This window comes from Lepidochelys kempii, chromosome 3 (genome assembly GCF_965140265.1).
Source record: "Lepidochelys kempii isolate rLepKem1 chromosome 3, rLepKem1.hap2, whole genome shotgun sequence".
Taxonomy (NCBI): domain Eukaryota; kingdom Metazoa; phylum Chordata; order Testudines; family Cheloniidae; genus Lepidochelys; species Lepidochelys kempii.
In genome coordinates, this window is record NC_133258.1 from 96,987,759 (window position 1) to 97,006,171 (window position 18,413).

At 43.7% G+C, this 18,413-nt stretch overlaps 1 protein-coding gene across 2 annotated transcripts in view; it reads left to right on the forward strand.

Moving 5' to 3' along the window:
* RSPO3 (R-spondin 3) overlaps nt 1-18,413 on the forward strand; it is an 89,154-nt gene that overhangs the window by 41,460 nt on the left and 29,281 nt on the right. For both annotated transcript variants that reach the window (XM_073335190.1, XM_073335189.1), the window contains exons 2-4: nt 1,168-1,359; nt 6,783-6,929; nt 9,314-9,511. In XM_073335190.1, the coding sequence (XP_073191291.1) occupies nt 1,168-1,359; nt 6,783-6,929; nt 9,314-9,511 (537 nt within the window). The remainder of the gene's footprint in view (nt 1-1,167; nt 1,360-6,782; nt 6,930-9,313; nt 9,512-18,413) is intronic.

Here is an 18,413-nt window from a genome sequence, read left to right on the forward strand (position 1 = left end):
CCGGCCAACGCGAGCTGTGGGAAGTGGCAGCCAATACATCCCTACAGCCCGCACCGCTTCCCACAGCTCCGGGAATGGCAAACCGCAGTCACTGAGAGCTGCAGGCGGCCATGCCTGTGGACAGTCAACGGAAACAAATTGTCTCACGGCCCGCCAGTGGATTATCCTGATGGGCCACGTGCTGAATGTTGTCGACCCTTGTTTTAAACTGTTGAAGGATGCACAGTGCCGTGTCCCCCCACCCCCCCACACTGTTACCCTGTATCACACTGAGAAATATTTCACTGACATCTCTAATACTGAAAAGGTATGTTACAATACCTTCCTATTATCTACTTTAAAAACAACTGGTGCATGTAAGTACAGCAAGAACCAACTATTTTTAAGCAGAGTAAACCAGTGTATGTCTCTATAGTAAGAGGCAATACAGTTTTTTTCTCTCTGAAGAAATAGAAGGATACAATTGAAAGTGGAGTATAACTCCTACCTCTGTTCCATGCTGGGATGGGGGTAGTCTAAATGTCACAGTTAAGTCCGAACATCAGGTTGTAATTGCTAGAGATTAAACATGCCAGAGTGAACATTCCAGGGAAAAAATGAAAGTGAGCAGGATGGTTCTTCGTATCTTCTTATCAAGGCAATTTTGCATCAGATCTAAAACCGCCACATTCCCATACAGCAGAATTCTATTCAAAAAGATTCTTAAACAATAAAGGAAATTACAGACTAGGGTAGGGTATTTTTTATCATCTAACTATGAAATAAAAAGCACAGGTAAATTAATGCACAATCTATTTATTTTTGCTCTGTTGTCCTACATACAAGGCCTACACAAGCACTGTCAGTAAAGCCATTGCTACTGAGAGAAAATCCTGATTATTCCCCAAGGTGCTACTGTACCACAATCAATTTCAGATGTAATTTACTGTTAGTTATTCTTGCAAAGTAGGAACATATCATCTGAGCTTCCCATTTTAATGTGTATGAAGGCAACTAAGAATATAATTGAAACAAAACGTCAGGTTGTAAGAGACGGAAGCAAAAATGAACCAGCCCTTGAAGGCTTTCACATAAGATTTCAACACAGCACTCAGAGTACAGAGGCATCATCATGCCACTGGCTTGTCTAATCTCTTTTCTCCTTTTTAAAATAACTTGTCTTTTCAGTGCATCCCAATGTGAGCCAGGGTTGTCAAGGAGGGTGTGCCACATGTTCCGACTACAATGGATGCTTGTCATGCAAACCCAGACTCTTTTTTGTTCTGGAGAGGATTGGCATGAAACAGATCGGAGTATGTCTTTCTTCATGTCCAAGTGGATACTTTGGAACGCGGTATCCAGAAATAAATAAGTGTACAAGTAAGTGCTGGGGAAAGCAACGCTGTACCTGTCTATTTTCTATTTCTGATAGGAGACTAACCCTCATATTGTGTATCGCTATGAATCAAGGAAGTTAAATATTAGATTCTTTAGTTTGTTCAGCCTTTTTATTCTGGTACAATTAATATTCACCTGAGTGGAAGTTTAGACTGAAATTCACATTACCTGGGCAAAGCTTAAGTAAAAACTTTGTGTATGGATGACCTATCCAGGCACTGGGGATGGACTCCTCTCCTGCATCCTCATTCAGAGGATACCCGTATAGTCCACCAGTGCCACAGCTACAGCTCAATGGCTGTAGCAGCAGACATGGGCCACCGCAACTGCACTGCGTGGAACCTGTGACCACGAGGTCCAAGCTGTTTATAAACTCATTGGCAATGCTCTTTTCAGTCCCCCAGCCTGCCTGCTGTTCCCCAGTGAGATAGAGATGGATACTGAGGAATACTGCTCCACAGTGAGGCTTCCAGAGCTCCTTTGTATGACCTCTCTGTAACTATACACTATGCACAGCATAACCACGATGCTGTGTTTGCGATTTGAGCGTGTTACTATGTTCTGGTCAACTGCCCATCTATGGGGAGATGCTGAACTGTCATTTACTTTCAGTGGGGTTAGATGCCTAACTTACATCTCTTCCTTCCTCCTACCCATCAATACTTTTTGAATTTTGACATTTTGAAATTCGAAACAAAAACCCGGAGAAAAACCCTTTTTTGACCAACTAAACGACTACATGGCACAAGGGGCCACAACAGTGGTTCCCTTAATCCACCCAGCAATATTGTTAATCTGTCCAACTATACTCTTAGCCCAGCAGAAGAATCTGTCCTATCTTGGGGCCTCTCCTTCTGCCCCTCTACCCCCACGAACATGATACAGTTCTGTGGTGACCTAGAATCCTATTTTCGACATCTCCAACTCAAGGAATATTTCCAACACACCTCTGAACAACATACTAACCCACAGAGAGCTTCCTACCAAGTCTACAAAAAGAAGGATTCTGGGTGGACTCCTCCTGAAGGTCGAAACAACAGACTGGACTTCTACATAGAGTGCTTCTGCCGACGTACATGGGCTGAAATTGTGGAAAAGCAGCATCACTTGCCCCATAACCTCAGCTGTGCAGAACACAATGCCATCCACAGCCTCAGAAACAACTCTGACATCATAATCAAAAAGGCTGACAAAGGAGGTGCTGTCGTCATCATGAATAAGTCGGAATATGAACAAGAGGCTGCTCAGCAGCTCTCCAACACCACTTTCTACAAGCCATTACTCTCTGATCCCACTGAGGGTTACCAAAAGAAACTACAGCATTTGCTCAAGAAACTCCCTGAAAAAGCACAAGAACAAATCCACACAGACACACCCCTGGAACCCCGACCGGGGTATTCTATCTGCTACCCAAGATCCATAAACCTGGAAATCCTGGATGCCCCATCATACCAGGCATTGGCACCCTGACAGCAGGATTGTCTGGCTATGTAGACTCCCTCCTCAGGCCCTACGCTACCAGCACTCCTAGCTACCTTCGAGACACCACTGACTTCTTGAGGAAACTACAATCCATCGGTGATCTTCCTGAAAACACCATCCTAGCCACTATGAATGTAGAAGCCCTCTACACCAACATTCCACACAAAGATGGACTACAAGCCGTCAGGAACAGTATCCCTGATAATGTCACGGCAAACCTGGTGGCTGAACTTTGTGACTTTGTCCTCACCCATAACTATTTCACATTTGGGGACAATGTATACCTTCAAATCAGCGGCACTGCTATGGGTACCCGCATGGCCCCACAGTATGCCAACATTTTTATGGCTGACTTAGAACAACGCTTCCTCAGCTCTTGTCCCCTAATGCCCCTACTCTACTTGCGCTACACTGATGACATCTTCATCATCTGGAACCATGGAAAAGAAGCCCTTGAGGAATTCCACCATGATTTCAGCAATTTCCATCTTACCATCAACCTCAGCCTGGACCAGTCCACACAAGAGCTCCACTTCCTGGACACCATCGCTTATTAGCACCGTAGTCACATAAACACCACCCTATACCAGAAACCTACTGACTGCTATGCCTACCTACATGCCTCCAGCTTTCATCCACACCACACCACACGATCCATTGTCTACAGCCAAAGCTCTACGATACAACCACATCTGCTCCAACCCCCCAGACAGAGACAAAACCTACAAGATCTCTATCAAGCATTCTTACAACTACAGTACCCACCTGCTGAAGTGAAGAACCAGATTGACAGAGCCAGAAGAGTACCCAGAAGTTACCTACTACAGGACAGGCCCAACAAAGAAAATAACAGAACGCCACTAGCCATCACCTTCAGCCCCCAACTAAAACCTCTCCAATGCATCATCAAGGATCTACAACCTTTCCTGAAGGACGACCCATCACTCTCACAGATCTTGGGAGACAGGCCAGTCCTTGCTTACAGACAGCCCCCCAACCTGAAGCAAATACTCACCAGCAGAACCACTAACCCGGGAACCTATCCTTGCAACAAAGCCCGTTGCCAACTGTGTCCACATATCTATTCAGGGGACACCATCATAGGGCCTAATCACATCAGCCACACTATCAGAGGCTCGTTCACCTGCACATCTACCAATGTGATATATGCCATCGTGTGCCAGCAATGCCCCTCTGCCATGTACATTCTGCCATGGGCAGTCTCTACGTAAAAGAATAAATGGACACAAATCAGACGTCAAGAATTATAACATTCAAAAACCAGTCAAAGAACACTTCAATCTCTCTGGTCACTCGATTACAGACCTAAAAGTGGAAATTCTTCAACAAAAAAACTTCAAAAACAGACTCCAACGAGAGACTGCCGAATTGGAATTAATTTGCAAACTGGATACAATTAACTTAGGCTTGAATAAAGACTGGGAGTGGATGGATCATTACACAAAGTAAAACTATTTTCCCATATTTATTCTCCCCCTTGCTGTTCCTCAGACGTTCTTGTCAACTGCTGGAAATGGCCCACCTTGATTATCACTACAAAAGGTTCCCCCCCACCCCCCGCTCTCCTGCTGGTAATAGCTCACCTTAAGCGATCACTCTCTTGTTACAGTGTGTATGGTAACACCCATTGTTTCATGTTTTCTGTGTATATAAATCTCCCCACTGTATTTTCCACTGAATGCATCTGATGAAGTGAGCTGTAGCTCACGAAAGCTTATGCTCAAATACATTTGTTAGTCTCTAAGGTGCCACAAGTCCTCCTTTTCTTTATTTACTAGCCACCTAGGTGACTAAATAAAACAACAGGAATTATAGCTAAGTAATTCTCCTTACTTCTTGATGAATGGATGCTGGAGCATAATCCTATATTCATATAACCTCCGAGCCACTAAATAACTTCAAATGATTGTGCACTTTTCTCTAACAATATCTCTAGAGTAAATAGAACAGGAGTACTTGTGGCACCTCAGAGACTAACAAATTTATTAGAGCATAAGCTTTCGTGGGCTACAGCTCACTTCATCGGATGCATAGAATGGAACATATAGATAGATACATACATCCAGGACACACCACACGATCCGTTGTCTACAGCCATGCTCTAAGATACAACCGCATTTGCTCCAATCCCTCAGACAGAGATGAACACCTACAAGATCTCTATCAAACATTCTTAAAACTACAATACCCACCTGCTGAAGTGAAAAAACAGATTGGCAGAGCCAGAAGAGTACCCAGAAGTCACCTACTACAGGACAGGCCCAACAAAGAAAATAACAGAACGCACTTGCTATTACCTTCAGCCCCCAACTAAAACCTCTCCAGCGCATCATCAAAGATTTACAACCTATCCTGAAAAATGATCTCTCACTCTCACAGATCTTGGGAGACAGACCAGTCCTTGCTTACAGACAGCCCCCCAACCTGAAGCAAATACTCACCAGCAACCACACACCAAAAACACTAACCCAGGAACCTATCCTTGCAACAAAGCCCGATGCCAACCCTGACCACATATCTATTCAAGTGACACCATCATAGGACCTAATCACATTAGCCACACCATCAGGGGCTCATTCACCTGCACATCTACCAATGGGATATATGCCATCATGTGCCAGCAATGCCCCTCTGCCATGTACATTGGCCAAACCGGACCGTCTCTACGCAAAAGAATAAATGGACACAAATCTGACATCAGGAATCATAACATTCAAAATCCAGTAGGAGAACACTTCAACCTCTCTGGCCACTCAGTAAAAGATTTAAGGGTGACAATTTTGCAACAGAAAAGCTTCAAAAACAGACTCCAATGAGAAACTGCATATTAATTCAAGCTCAGCAAACAAGATACCATTAACTTGGGTTTGAATAGAGACTGGGAGTGGCTGGGTCATTACACATATTGAATCTATTTCCCTATGTTAAGTATCCTCACACCTTCTTGTCAACTGTCTAAATGGGTCATCTTGATTATCACTACAAAAGGGTTTGTCTTTTTTTCTCCTGCTGATAATAGCTCATCTTAATTAGCCTCTTACAGTTTGTATGGCAACTTCCACCTTCTCTCTCTCTCTCTCTGTCTGTGTGTGTGTAATATATATACAAAATCTTCTTACTATATGTTCCATTCTATGCATCCGATGAAGTGAGCTGTATCCCACGAAAGCTTATGCTCTATTAAATTTGTTAGTCTCTAAGGTGCCACAAGTACTCCTGTTCTTTTTGCAGATACAGACTAACATGGCTGCTACTCTAAATCTAGAGTAAATGTAACCATGTCCTTTGTATATCACTTGCACAATAGTGTGTGTGTGTATATACATACATATACAAGTTTTACCATATTGTTAAAAATCCATGTCTGGTAGCTAGCTTCTATCCTGTATGAATGATATATAAACATAGTAATTATGGAAAATGCTGTGGGACTGCAACAAAAAGTAATGGAGCAGAAATCAATCAATATGAAAAGATAAAGAATTCTGAAATATGTTTTTAACTCTTCCTGAATGAATGGAGATATACTTGATGGACCTGCCTTGCATTTTAGCTAGTCGTTTACCCCTGTGCAATGGAAGTGCAATGTGGATGTCATGTTACAGTTCTGATCTGATGGCATTGTGCACCAAGTTTGCACAGTTCTCAATGACTACCCAAAGTGCAACACAGTTTTGAATGCAGCATTGTTGGCCGAATTCTCATTCTCATTTCCCACAGTGTAATGGGGACTTCACATGGATATGAATAAAATATATTCTCACTGGAAGGCCCTTGTACATTGCCAGAGTGGCATAAAGCGTAAACCTAAACTACAGCATACGTGCAAATCAGGGACTTTGTGTCTAACTGGGGTGAGTGAAAGTGACACAGGTTATAACTCTTCCTGTTTTGTATTACAGAATGTAAAGCTGACTGTGATACCTGCTTCACCAAAAATTTCTGCACAAAGTGTAAAAGTGGGTTTTACTTACACAACGGAAAGTGCCTTGAAAACTGCCCTGAGGGGCTGGAACCCAACAATCACACGATGGAGTGCACCAGTATTGGTGAGTAGAGTCTCTAGCCTAAGGCCCAACCCTGCAAGCCCTGCAAGTGTGGAACTCCTATTGACCAGACAAGGAGTCCGCACAAGGGGAGGACTTGCAGGAATAGGTTCAGAGTTAGGAACAGGAAACCCAACACTGCATCTGAATTATTTTTAAGAAAGGTTCAGTCACAAGAAGTGTTCTCCAGTGCCATGTCTTCAAGATGTTTTCTGAATCTGCCCCTGGCCCCTTCAGAACAATCCATTGCCCTCTGATGAGCAACTTCCACTTATTAGGGGGTCTCTTGTGCCAGTTAAGCATAGGCCAATGTTTGGGACGATATGGAACACCTCTGGAATTCTACCTCAGGGATTCCTCCCTAAACTCTCCAGCACGCAGGTGAATATCGGTTGTACTATACCCCTTCAGGAAATGCAGCATGCTTCGTCTTGCACACCGGGCCAGCTTCACTAACTGGCGCTTGGGGGTGGAGGGCAGGTGTCTTGCAGTATTGCCAACCTCATATGTTAAAAAATCACGAGTCAGCCCCCTTTCACACACACACACCCCGATCATGAGATTTTTATACAGATATTGGGGGTATTTTTATTTGTCTTCTGGTTTCTGAGGCTTTAAGGTGCCTTCAGGTCACATTTTTAAAGCTTTTGTCCAAAGCCATGAGGAGTAGAAACTCACTTAAAAACTAATGGAAGCTGAGATTCTGATGTAATCATGTGACTCCAGGAGGTGGGGCTTTAATTAAAACTTCAAATATTGTTGCAAATCAAGATAAAATCATGGGAATAGGCAACACTGATCCTGTCACTCGGAAAGCGCACAGAGGGGAACAGTCCTTATGCTTCTTGTACTGCCTCATGTTGTGCAGCCACAGAGCACTGTGCTACCGCCTGGCACTGGTGGAAGTCTGCTCACCCCCATGAATGTGGATGTCAATCTCATGGAACCAGTGGAAGTTGTGTGCATATTTGGAGAGGGAAGCAAAGCTTGAGCAGGTTTGAAAGGAAGAAAAACAATGTACAATAGTTTTGCAGCTCTCTTCCCAAATATATATTTACCTCAGGTGGGGGTGATGGTTTTGATAGTGGGATTTCCAAGCAAGGACTTTCATCCCATCCAAGAAACCTGAAGAATCATTTCCGCTTCTTTAGTGTGTGTTTCAAGCTGCCGAGGACCTAGCTGCTTTAACAATGAGTCAGTCTTTACTAGGAAAAGTCATTAAAAGCTGCAGAGAAAAAACAGACCTTTGCTGTGCATGTGAAGACCTATTATATTAACAGGAGAGCCTCACATGTAATATGAAACGCAAAATGAGCCACATAACAATTAAGTGGAGATTGCTTGAGATCAGCTGTCTTCCAGGGTTTGTAAAATTTGGAAATAAATTGCAGAGATGGAAAAAATCTATTAGGCCGTTAAATCCATCCTCCTCCTATTGTTGCAGGGTGTATTCCTCTAGATAGAGGATGTCTATAGTATTAAATGTATACTACACTTAATCTGCAGAAGAAAAATTAGGAGATGGGCTGAACTAGGACAATTATTCAAAAGCACACTCCTAAACATTGAGAATTATCTACATAAGCATTACCAAAGCGCACAAAATGCGCTAGGTGATGTACAAGTCTAGGAAGGCACACTCTTTGCTAAAGAATAAGGGAGCTGGATCCAAATCTCCCTGGTTTGGGCTTTGCAGAAGCAAAACCCTACCAAAAAGTTCTCCAAACCCAACATCTCTCCCAGTTTTGCCCATCTTTACCTGGTGTGTGTTACAAATAGCATCCCTTTCATGGCTCTTGACAAAGTTGTTCAATACCAAGACAGTGAACAGCATGGGCCTGTTTCTCCTCTTACCCGGGTGTGAATCAAGTTTGATTCCACTGAAGTCTGTGGAATTATGCTTCTGTAAAAAGAAGTGTGTAATCAGAATCAGGCCCAATGTCTCATTTTTGCCAAAACCAATTTTTTTAAATTTGGGGGGGGGGGGGCTATAATTCTGGAATGTAACTGGCAAAAGCAATGCAGCTAGTGTGAAATAATTGTACTTGTACATAATTGATTAGCATTATTTTACAGTTGAGTACATCCTGGACAGGCCACATTCTCCTCTTAGTTATACCTCTGTAGCTCCAGAGTAACTCCATTTAGGTAAACAGAATTACTCCCAATTTGGACAGGTGAAATTGAGAGCACTATTTGGCCCATTTCTGATCTGAGACTGGCCTTAGAAAGAAGATTTATTTACTCAAGGCCAGCCTGCTTTTCAGTTTAAAGATGAATTCATTTTTCTTACATTTTGGTTGGTGCATAATAAAATGAATATCTTGTATGCATTGTGTGCTCCTAAAGCTTCCAGTCCGGCTCAGCATGTCATATGTTTGTTACAGTGCATTGTGAAGCTAGTGAGTGGAGTCCATGGAGCTCCTGCACAAAGAAAGGAAAAACATGTGGCTTCAAGAGAGGAAATGAAACAAGAGTCAGAGAAATTGTACAGCATCCTTCAGCACAGGGCAATCCATGCCCAGCTACAAGTGAAAACAGAAAATGTATTGTACAAAGAAAGAGATGTCAGAAGGAAGGAAAAGGTACCATGTTATCATCATCATATGAGATTGACATTGGGTTTGTTTAATAATTCACCTCTGAACTCCTGGGCCTGCATTTCTTAAGCCACCAAAACGCCCACTGGCATTAGTGTGTGTTTGGCCTGAGTGAGCAGATGTGGAATCGTGTCCTTGCACAGAGTAAAAACTGCACCGACCCGTTACAAAATCTGCCTGATCAAACTCTAGAAGTCTCTCCTCTCAGTGGGTTCTGCAGGCAGAACAGCCATTGGCGTTTAGTGCAAGACCTGGCTGTGTAGTTAGAGGAAACCATACAGCTAAATAAGCTGAGGCCAAAAATGTTAGCCCCATACTCTAAGCTGGAAATTTGGTGGGGAAGTGCACTGCACCAACCCATATACCTGGCACAGCATTCTTCCCACAGCTACTCTGGCTGTCACACGGGAGGGGATGGAACCCACCGGCTCCTCCCTCCCAGTTCCTGCTTCTTCCTGCCCACTCCTCAACCACATGCGAAGAAAGGGTCACAGCCCCACAGAAGCTGTTCCCCCTTCTGCACTGTTACTCATGGTATGGGTAGAGCCCTGGGAGTAAGAAAGGGCCTTACACCCCTCACTCTCTGCCTGGACACACAAGATGGGCCATGCTTTGGGTCCAAATTAGTATTTAACTAGTAGATGAAAGCCTGTGCTGTCCTGCAGGTATAATTTGTCGTCACGTGTGTAAAAAAAAGCCCCAAATGGCTGTAAAATGAAAAATTGGCCATAACAGACTGCAAAGCCCATGGAAGATTGAACCTGGCGATCTTCTGAACAAGAAGAGCCCTCACCAGGCTTGTAGCTGTTTCCATCGCTTCACACTAACTCAACAGACATAAGCTTCAGAGTGATATTTGGGGTGATTGTGTGCGCTGGTTATGTGGTTGATTTGTGTCTGGGGAGCCAGTGTACGTGCGTGCACGCGCGCTGGGAGATTTGCAGTGAGTTGCGCAGGTGCCGGTTGGTCACATGGGTACTCCACCAACTGGGCAGTTTCCTGCATATAACCAATGAACTTGTTGCATGCAAATTAGCTGTAGAGTAAGGGTAGTGATTGGCTGAATTACCTCTGCTATCACAATGTTCTAGGACTCGTGGTATGACATACACATGCTTACTGTAGCTGTACACCTCACGGGTGTAATTCGTAAAATCAAAATGGCTGAGAGCTTTAAAACTGGATGGTAACAGACTCTGAAATCCAGTGACGAATCAACCTGGTGATATTCTGAACAAAGAGCTCTCAGCCATTCTTTCAGCTGCTTTCATCACTTCACATTAACTCTGCAGACATTCTAGGCTTCAGAGATTCCCAGAATCCTGTGTAGGTTATCAGTTACCAATGGTTTGCTGCAAGTTACGCATAGAAATGGACAAACTTTTTGCTACTATTAATATTCTTAGGGCTGGATTGTTTCATAAGACCACAGGCAACAATAAAGGATGGGGTGTTCCTGCCCCACACAGGAGCATCACAGAGAAGGAATGATGACTCAGGGAGCTACAATTCCCTTCCTGCATCCTCCTTGCTGTGGGAGGTAGTGATCAGGGCTGGCCTATGGGAGCAGCAAATTGTACTTTCCTCCACCCCGTACTAGCTTAGCTTTGCTGGGCAGCGTACTGAAGGTGGTGGAGCCAAGGCTCCATCCATTCCCCATCCACACCCTACCCATCTTCTCTGGCGATAGCGAACAGAAAGAGCAGAGCAGCCATTTATTCCTATATACGAGCAATTCACAAACAGGTCCACGCGGGCACTCCAGGGGATCCACGAGTCAACTGCATGCCACAGAACAGCTGTGGAGCGGGGGCGGGTCCTGGGGCTGAGCGCCTCTTGGAGCTAGCATCTGCACTGCTGCAAGAGGAGCAGGATCGGCCCGCCCGAAACAGCAGGGCTGCATGCAGAATTCACACTGTGTTTTCGGACGTGCTGGCCGGCTCCTCCCGGGCTTTCCTCTGTTTCACAGCTCCAGGCAGTCCACGAGTCATGGCCGGGGCTGCCGACCCTGCTGATCAACTCCACACTCAGCCCCAGGACCTGCCCCCACATCACAGCTGTTCCGCAGTGTGAAGTTGATTAGTGGGGCCAGTGGCCCCGGCCATGACTCTTGGACTGCCTGGAACCGTGAAAATCAGCAGCAGAGGAAAGCACAGGAGAAGCCAGAGCAAAGCAGCCCCTGCCAACCGGCAGGCGCATCTGAAAGCCCGGTGTGAATTCTACATGCAGCCCCGCTGGCTCGGGTGGGACGATCCTGCTTCTCTTGCAACAGTGCAGACGCTAACTCCAAGAGAGGTGCTCAGCCCTTGGACCCGCCCCCACTCCACAGCTGTTCTGCAGCATGCAGTTGACTTGGATTCAGAGACAAATAGGTTCTTACTTCCTCTGAATGCTGCTACGCAGTTGCACAGCTCGAGAGACAATCTAGCCAACCCTCAGTAACTAAGGGTCAGTAACCGTTTTTTGATTTTGGGGGGGGGGGTTTGCGAGGAGGGGCAGGGATATTGTTTTGTTTTTTGCTGCCAAAACCTGAGCAAACAACACAGGACTGAACATTAATGCTGGGATTGTAAATAACATTTTTCTTGGGTGATGATGATGATGTTGTGCATGCATATGGTATTTTGGCAGCATCTTCATATTGGTCAAGACATTTCACTTTGAAAAATGTCTGCTGTTCATGTGTAGTTAGTACTTTAAACGAAACTCCTCACGTATTTTACTGTCAATTCTTACTTTGTGCTTTATGGGACTTGTGCCAAACCATATTTGCAAAATATTGTATGCCACAAAAAGTCCTTTAAGGTAATAAATCTATTTTTGCAAAGTGCATAAGGTTGTTTCTTTTGAGCAAGTAATGGACCTGTTTTACACCCAGTATGGTATAATATACACTCAGTATAGTATGCCCTGTTTTATGATCAACCCCTTTGAAACCAGTGTGTGGTTGGATGAAGTATAAATTACAACAACATCTTTCCCAGTGGGATTTGTGTGTGTGTGTGTGTCTGAAGGCAAAATGGAGCCCTTTGCTCTTTTGAAAGTTTTTAAATCCACAGCTACAGCATACCCCTGTAACAGTAGCCATGATTCTCTGTCCTCTCCACTTTCATACACCTCCATAAAGGAGATGGATTTTTTAAAAAGAAAATCTTTAATAAAACCACGGAAATTCACAGAAAAAGCCAACTAGGTTAAAATAACATTAAGGACGGGATTATGGTGACACAAGCCAGGAAACTGAGACTTAAGGCTAAAAGTCTATACTTACTTTTCTACTGGAAAAAGGGAAATGAAGCTTTTCACCTTAATCTCCAGGCCACGTCTGCCTCCTCACTCTGACCTCCCCCTCTTCCACAAAAAGAAAGTTTTGTTCCTTCTTGAGTGACACCTCAAATATACGAGAGCTCCACAGGCTACATTCATTCAGCAAGCTACACAGTAGGAAGCAGGGGGAAAGAAAGTTCTAGAAAAGCAAAGGGAAAAAAAGCAAAACTGGGTTCACTCTTAAGAAAAAAATGAAAACCACACTTAAGTAACACAGAAAGCTATTTTGCAAAGCATATGTTGTTACATCTATTATGTTAAAGGCCACTGACAGATCTAGTAGTATCAGCACTGAAGTTAGTCATTCCTCCATGGTCATAAGCAGATCATTAGCTAGTTCAGCAAGTGCTGTTTCCATGCTGAATCTAAGTCTGTATCCTGACTGTTAGGGATTTAGAGCATTGGCAAAGGACAAGTGATGATGAGTTTGTTTGCCACAATTGTCTCTGTGACTTGGCTCAGGAAGGTGAGATTAGAGACAGGGTGTTAGTCAGCTAAATTGCTGGTATCTTTCATAGGCATTTGCCTTTGGTGAGTGGGCAGATTCAGATAAAGTGCATGGAAAGATTCTTTTCTTTCATTTGGCTATTGTGTTCTTTGGTCTATCAAGATGGGTTGTAATTCTGCTTCTGTTTTCTTCTCATTGAAGTAGAATGAGAGGTCTTCATTGGAGAAGGTGCTAGGTTCTGAGGCGGGATGTAAGCAAACTGGGATAATTAGGTGAATCAAACTGTAAATAGTTATCCCAGTCTCGATTTATCAGGCTACCGCTGCCCACATTAGCCAAGATGGACCACTGGTCTCATCCAACATAGCAATTTCTATGGTCTCATGTCCCAGGTAGGACACTCTAACACTTCCATCCTCACTCAAAACTTCTGAGGGTTTGTTTTGGTATTTTTTTACCCATTCCAAGCTATGATGCCCAAATTCATCCAGTCTGCAATATACTTGATCCTTTGCCCAGCAACTGATCCTGCTTCCCAACTGATCCCTTTCCTTTCTCTCCCTCATCTGTGTTTTCTGTCTTATAATCCATTCTCCAAGACACAAGCACCCTCCAGTTTAATGAGATGCTTCTTTTCCCTGCCAATGTTGAGATCCATCTTTGATTTTGACTTTTCAATGAAAATCCCACTGCGTGAGAGTCAACTGATGCACTAGTTTGCTGTGATCACTGCCATGAGACAGATGATGATACCAAGTACTGCTGAGATTTCCAGAGGTGCAAAATGCATTATGGGACACAATGGAAAAAGCACCATGGGTAGAATTGAGCAAATACTGCATATTATCCAGAAAGATTTCCTTACATTTTTTTCATAAATGAACTTTTGGCCATACTCGTGACCTTTTTTGTGGTTCTGCAAAGGTACATGAGATTGGCTTTTACTGGCAGGAAACCAAACGTCAAAGTTGCATGCACAAATATTTGTGGAAAATGAATTTTAAGTTTTTATTCATGAGTTTTTCTGCCAGAACTGCTCATCCAAATGTGGAAAAACTATACCATGTGACTTAACTGACCAGTCACAACTAAACAATACACTTGGCCTCACTACTATTGAATGCTATCAAAGAACATTTAATCATCAATCTGCCAAGATTAAAACATTAAAAGTCTCAAAAAATTATGAATCAAGAATATATCATGGGAAACAGTGTTTATTATCCAAAAAATATGCAGGCTAAATATATCATATACAGGTATTTGTTGTGGAACAGTAATTAATGTATTAATTATTATTATTTATTTGTATTACTGTAGTGGCTAGGAGCCCCAGTCAAGGACCAGGAACCCATTGTGCTCGCTTCTGTAAAAACACAGGAGGAAAAAAAGGACAGTCCTTGCTCCAACATGCTTACAATTAAGTATAAACTAAATAGACAACAGCAGATGGGATCAATTATTTTTAACTGGAGTTTAGTGATCGTCAACTCAGGGCAGCCTGGAAGCATGGTACGACTGTGCTGAGAATTGCTTTTGAACAGGCAGAAGAGAGAGCGCTCCCTGGAAGCAGGTTAGCCCAGGGGGTTTGATAGTACTTTGCTAAGGAAAACCAACTGGGTGCTTTGTGATTCTTCAATGCACCCTAGAAGTGGGGAGGAAGCAATCTCTTTGGGCAGGGAGTGATCTCTAAGTGAAGAATGCAAGAGACAAAGGAATAAGGGGGGAAAGAGAAGGATTTGGACAGGAGCAATTTTAATGAAGAAGGGATTATATTGAAATAAGTTGATGGAGCTAGATAGATGAAAAATGTTCCTATTCTCCATTTCATATATCTGAAGCTAAAGGTTCAAGTTAGGTTTGAATAGCCAGGAAGGCCAAGATTCAGGACAGTTCTGTTGTTTCATTAAACTAGTTCATTCATCCCTAATTAGTGTGTGTGTGTGTGTGTCCAACATATTTCCAGACCGGATCTGATAAATATGCAGTTGGCTCTGATAGATATAGTTGGAGTCCTATCAGGCTTTCATTAGATTTCCAAACACACTACTCAGCTAAAATTCCCAAAGCCATTCATCAAGGTTAGAGTAGCTGTTACTTTAGCTGAAGACAATGTAACATAATACCAACAGGCTTAAAATATTAAGTGATAAATTCCCCTTCCTTACACTCACTCACACGCCACAGAGTCACACACATCAGTGGAACACAAAGGGCTGCTAAGTAAAGTAAGCTGCTCATTTAGTATTTCTCTCGAAGAAAAAGTTGTGTAGCTGATCTCTGATCACTTTCTTTTGTTTATAAGCCTGGCTTTCATTAGCATTCAATTAAACTGTTCCAAACAGAACTGACAGAAAAATCACATGAAGTTTGTAACAAAAGATAAACAAAACAGGAAATAAAAAATAATTATATTGTGTATTGAAAATATAGCTCTCTTGGAGTTAATAGCAAATTCTCTGACATCATTGGGGCCAGGAATTCACTCTTATTGTTTAGTAACCAAAGGGAGCACTGTTGAGGGGCTTGATGCAAAATCCATTGAGATCAACAGGAGTCCCCCACAGTCATTTGATCCCATCGGTGTCAGTTTGCACCTACAAATGCAATGTTGGGCCTGCATAATGATTGAGTATGTATTGTGAGGGCCTCACTTGTGGAACAGGATGTTGAAATTTTGGACCTTAATGTCAACAGAATATCCCAGATTGCACTGATTGCACATAATCTTCTTTCTTATTAATGCAAAATAAAGAAACATGCAAATATGTTTTAAGGGGAGGTTTGCTGTTTGAGAAGTTAAATCTATAAAATGGGTATATTGGAATTTCTGCCTGGGTGTTTCTGTAGGGTTAGCAAGAGCACCTGGCTAGTAATGAACCCTACTGCTAGTATCTAGGCCAGTGTTGCCTAAAGTGTGAGGCTGGCCTCCCTGGCAATACTGTAGCCTCTTTCAGGAGAGGCACAGGCAGCCCAATGAAAATTGACAGGAGAGGGAATGAAATAGTAGATTATGTTCTCCTTAAGTCTTGACAAAACAGTATTATCATAGAATATCAGGGTTGGAAGGGACCTCAGGAGGTCATCTAGTCCAACCCCCTGCTCAAAGCAGGACCAATCCCCAACTAAATCATCCCAGCCAGGGCTTTGTCAAGCCTGACCTTAAAAACTTCTAAGGAAGGAGATTCCACCACCTCCCTAGGTAACACATTCCAGTGTTTCACCACCCGCCTAATAAAGTTTTTCCTAATATCCAACCTAAACCTCCCCCACTGCAACTTGAGCCCATTACTCCTTCTTCTGTCATCTGCTACCACTGAGAACAGTCTAGTTCCATCCTCTTTGGAACTCCCTTTCAGGTAGTTGAAAGCAACTATCAAATCCCCCCTCATTCTTCTCTTCCGCAGACTAAACAATCCCAGTTCCCTCAGCCTCTCCTCATAAGTCATGTGCTCCAGCCCCCTAATCATTTTTGTTGCCCTCCGCTGGACGTTTTCCAATTTTTCCACATCCTTCTTGTAGTGTGGGGCCCAAAACTGGACACAGTACTCCAGATGAGACCTCACCAATGTCGAATAGAGGGGAACGATCATGTCCCTCGATCTGCTGGCAATGCCCTACTTATACATCCCAAAATGCCATTGGCCTTCTTGGCAACAACGGCACATTGTTGACTCATATCCAGTTTCTCATCCACTGTAACCCCAGGTCCTTTTCCGCAGAACTGCTGCCTAGGCATTCGGTCCCTAGTCTGTAGCGGTGCATGGGATTCTTCTTTCCTAAGTGCAGGACTTGGCACTTGTCCTTGTTGAACCTCATCAGATTTCTTTTGGCCCAATCCTCTAATTTGTCTAGGGCCCTCTGTATCCTATCCCTACCCTCCAGTGTATCTACTTCTCCTCCCAGTTTAGTGTCATCTGCAAACTAGCTGAGGGTGCAATCCACACCATCCTCCAGATCATTTATGAAGATATTGAACAAAACCGGCTCGAGGACCAACCCTTGGGGCACTCCACTTGATACCGGCTGCCAACTAGACATGGAGCCATTGATCACTACCTGTTGAGCCCAACAATCTAGCCAACTTTCTATCCACCTTATAGTCCATTCATCCAGCCCATCCTTCTTTAACTTGCTGGCAAGAATACTGTGGGAGACCGTGTCAAAAGCTTTGCTAAAGTCTAGGAACAACACGTCCACCACTTTTCCCTCATCCACAGAGCCAGTTATCTCATCATAGAAGGCAATTAGATTAGTCAGGCATGACTATTATGTATTAGGGCTATTGTATTTGTTATTGTAATGGACATCCTGCCGTGGAGGAACACCTGCTTAGTCCAAAGTGGAAGCAACCCATGAGCAGGGCTCCGTGTCTGTCACAGAGGTTGTGGAAGTCTCACAGATTCCGTGATTTTCTGTGACCTCTGTGACTTCTGCAGGGGCCAGTATGGCTGACTCCAGGACCTCCCAAGCATCTGGCTTTAGGGCCAGCTGCTCAGGTGGCCCCCGGAACAGCCACACTAGCCACTGCTCTGGCGGCCCTGGCAGTGGTCCCTGGGCAGCCGGTTGGAGCAGCCATGGTCCGCGGCCCCCAATTGCTGGTGCTGTTGGCCCCAGGCACCCCCCCCAGCAGCAGCCCCCTATGTCCCTCCAGCAACCCCGCTCCCCCATGATTTAATCACAGGCATTTTTAGTATAAGTCATGGAAGCTCATGGGCCATGAATTTTTGTTTATTGCCCATGACTTTTACTAAAAATAGCCCTGACTAAAACATAGCCATACCCATGAGGAATGGGAAAGTAAATAGGTTGGCTATCCCTGTCTATTCCACACATTAAAAATGAAAGGCTTGATCCAAAGTCTATTAAAGTCAATGGGAGGCTTTTCATTGGTGTCAGTGGATTCTGGGTGAGGCCCATAATTCTCAAATGTACTATGTTTTAATAACTGCTCCTAATGTAAAAAAAGAACAGTCCAGGAACTCTGGCCATTTTTGGTACTGACTGCTCTGCAAGGTTACTTTTTTACTTACAAAGTTTTACCCAGAGGTACATGGGAAGGTATGATAGTCCAATCCCAGATAATGTTAAACCCTTCCACTGTCCCCCAGA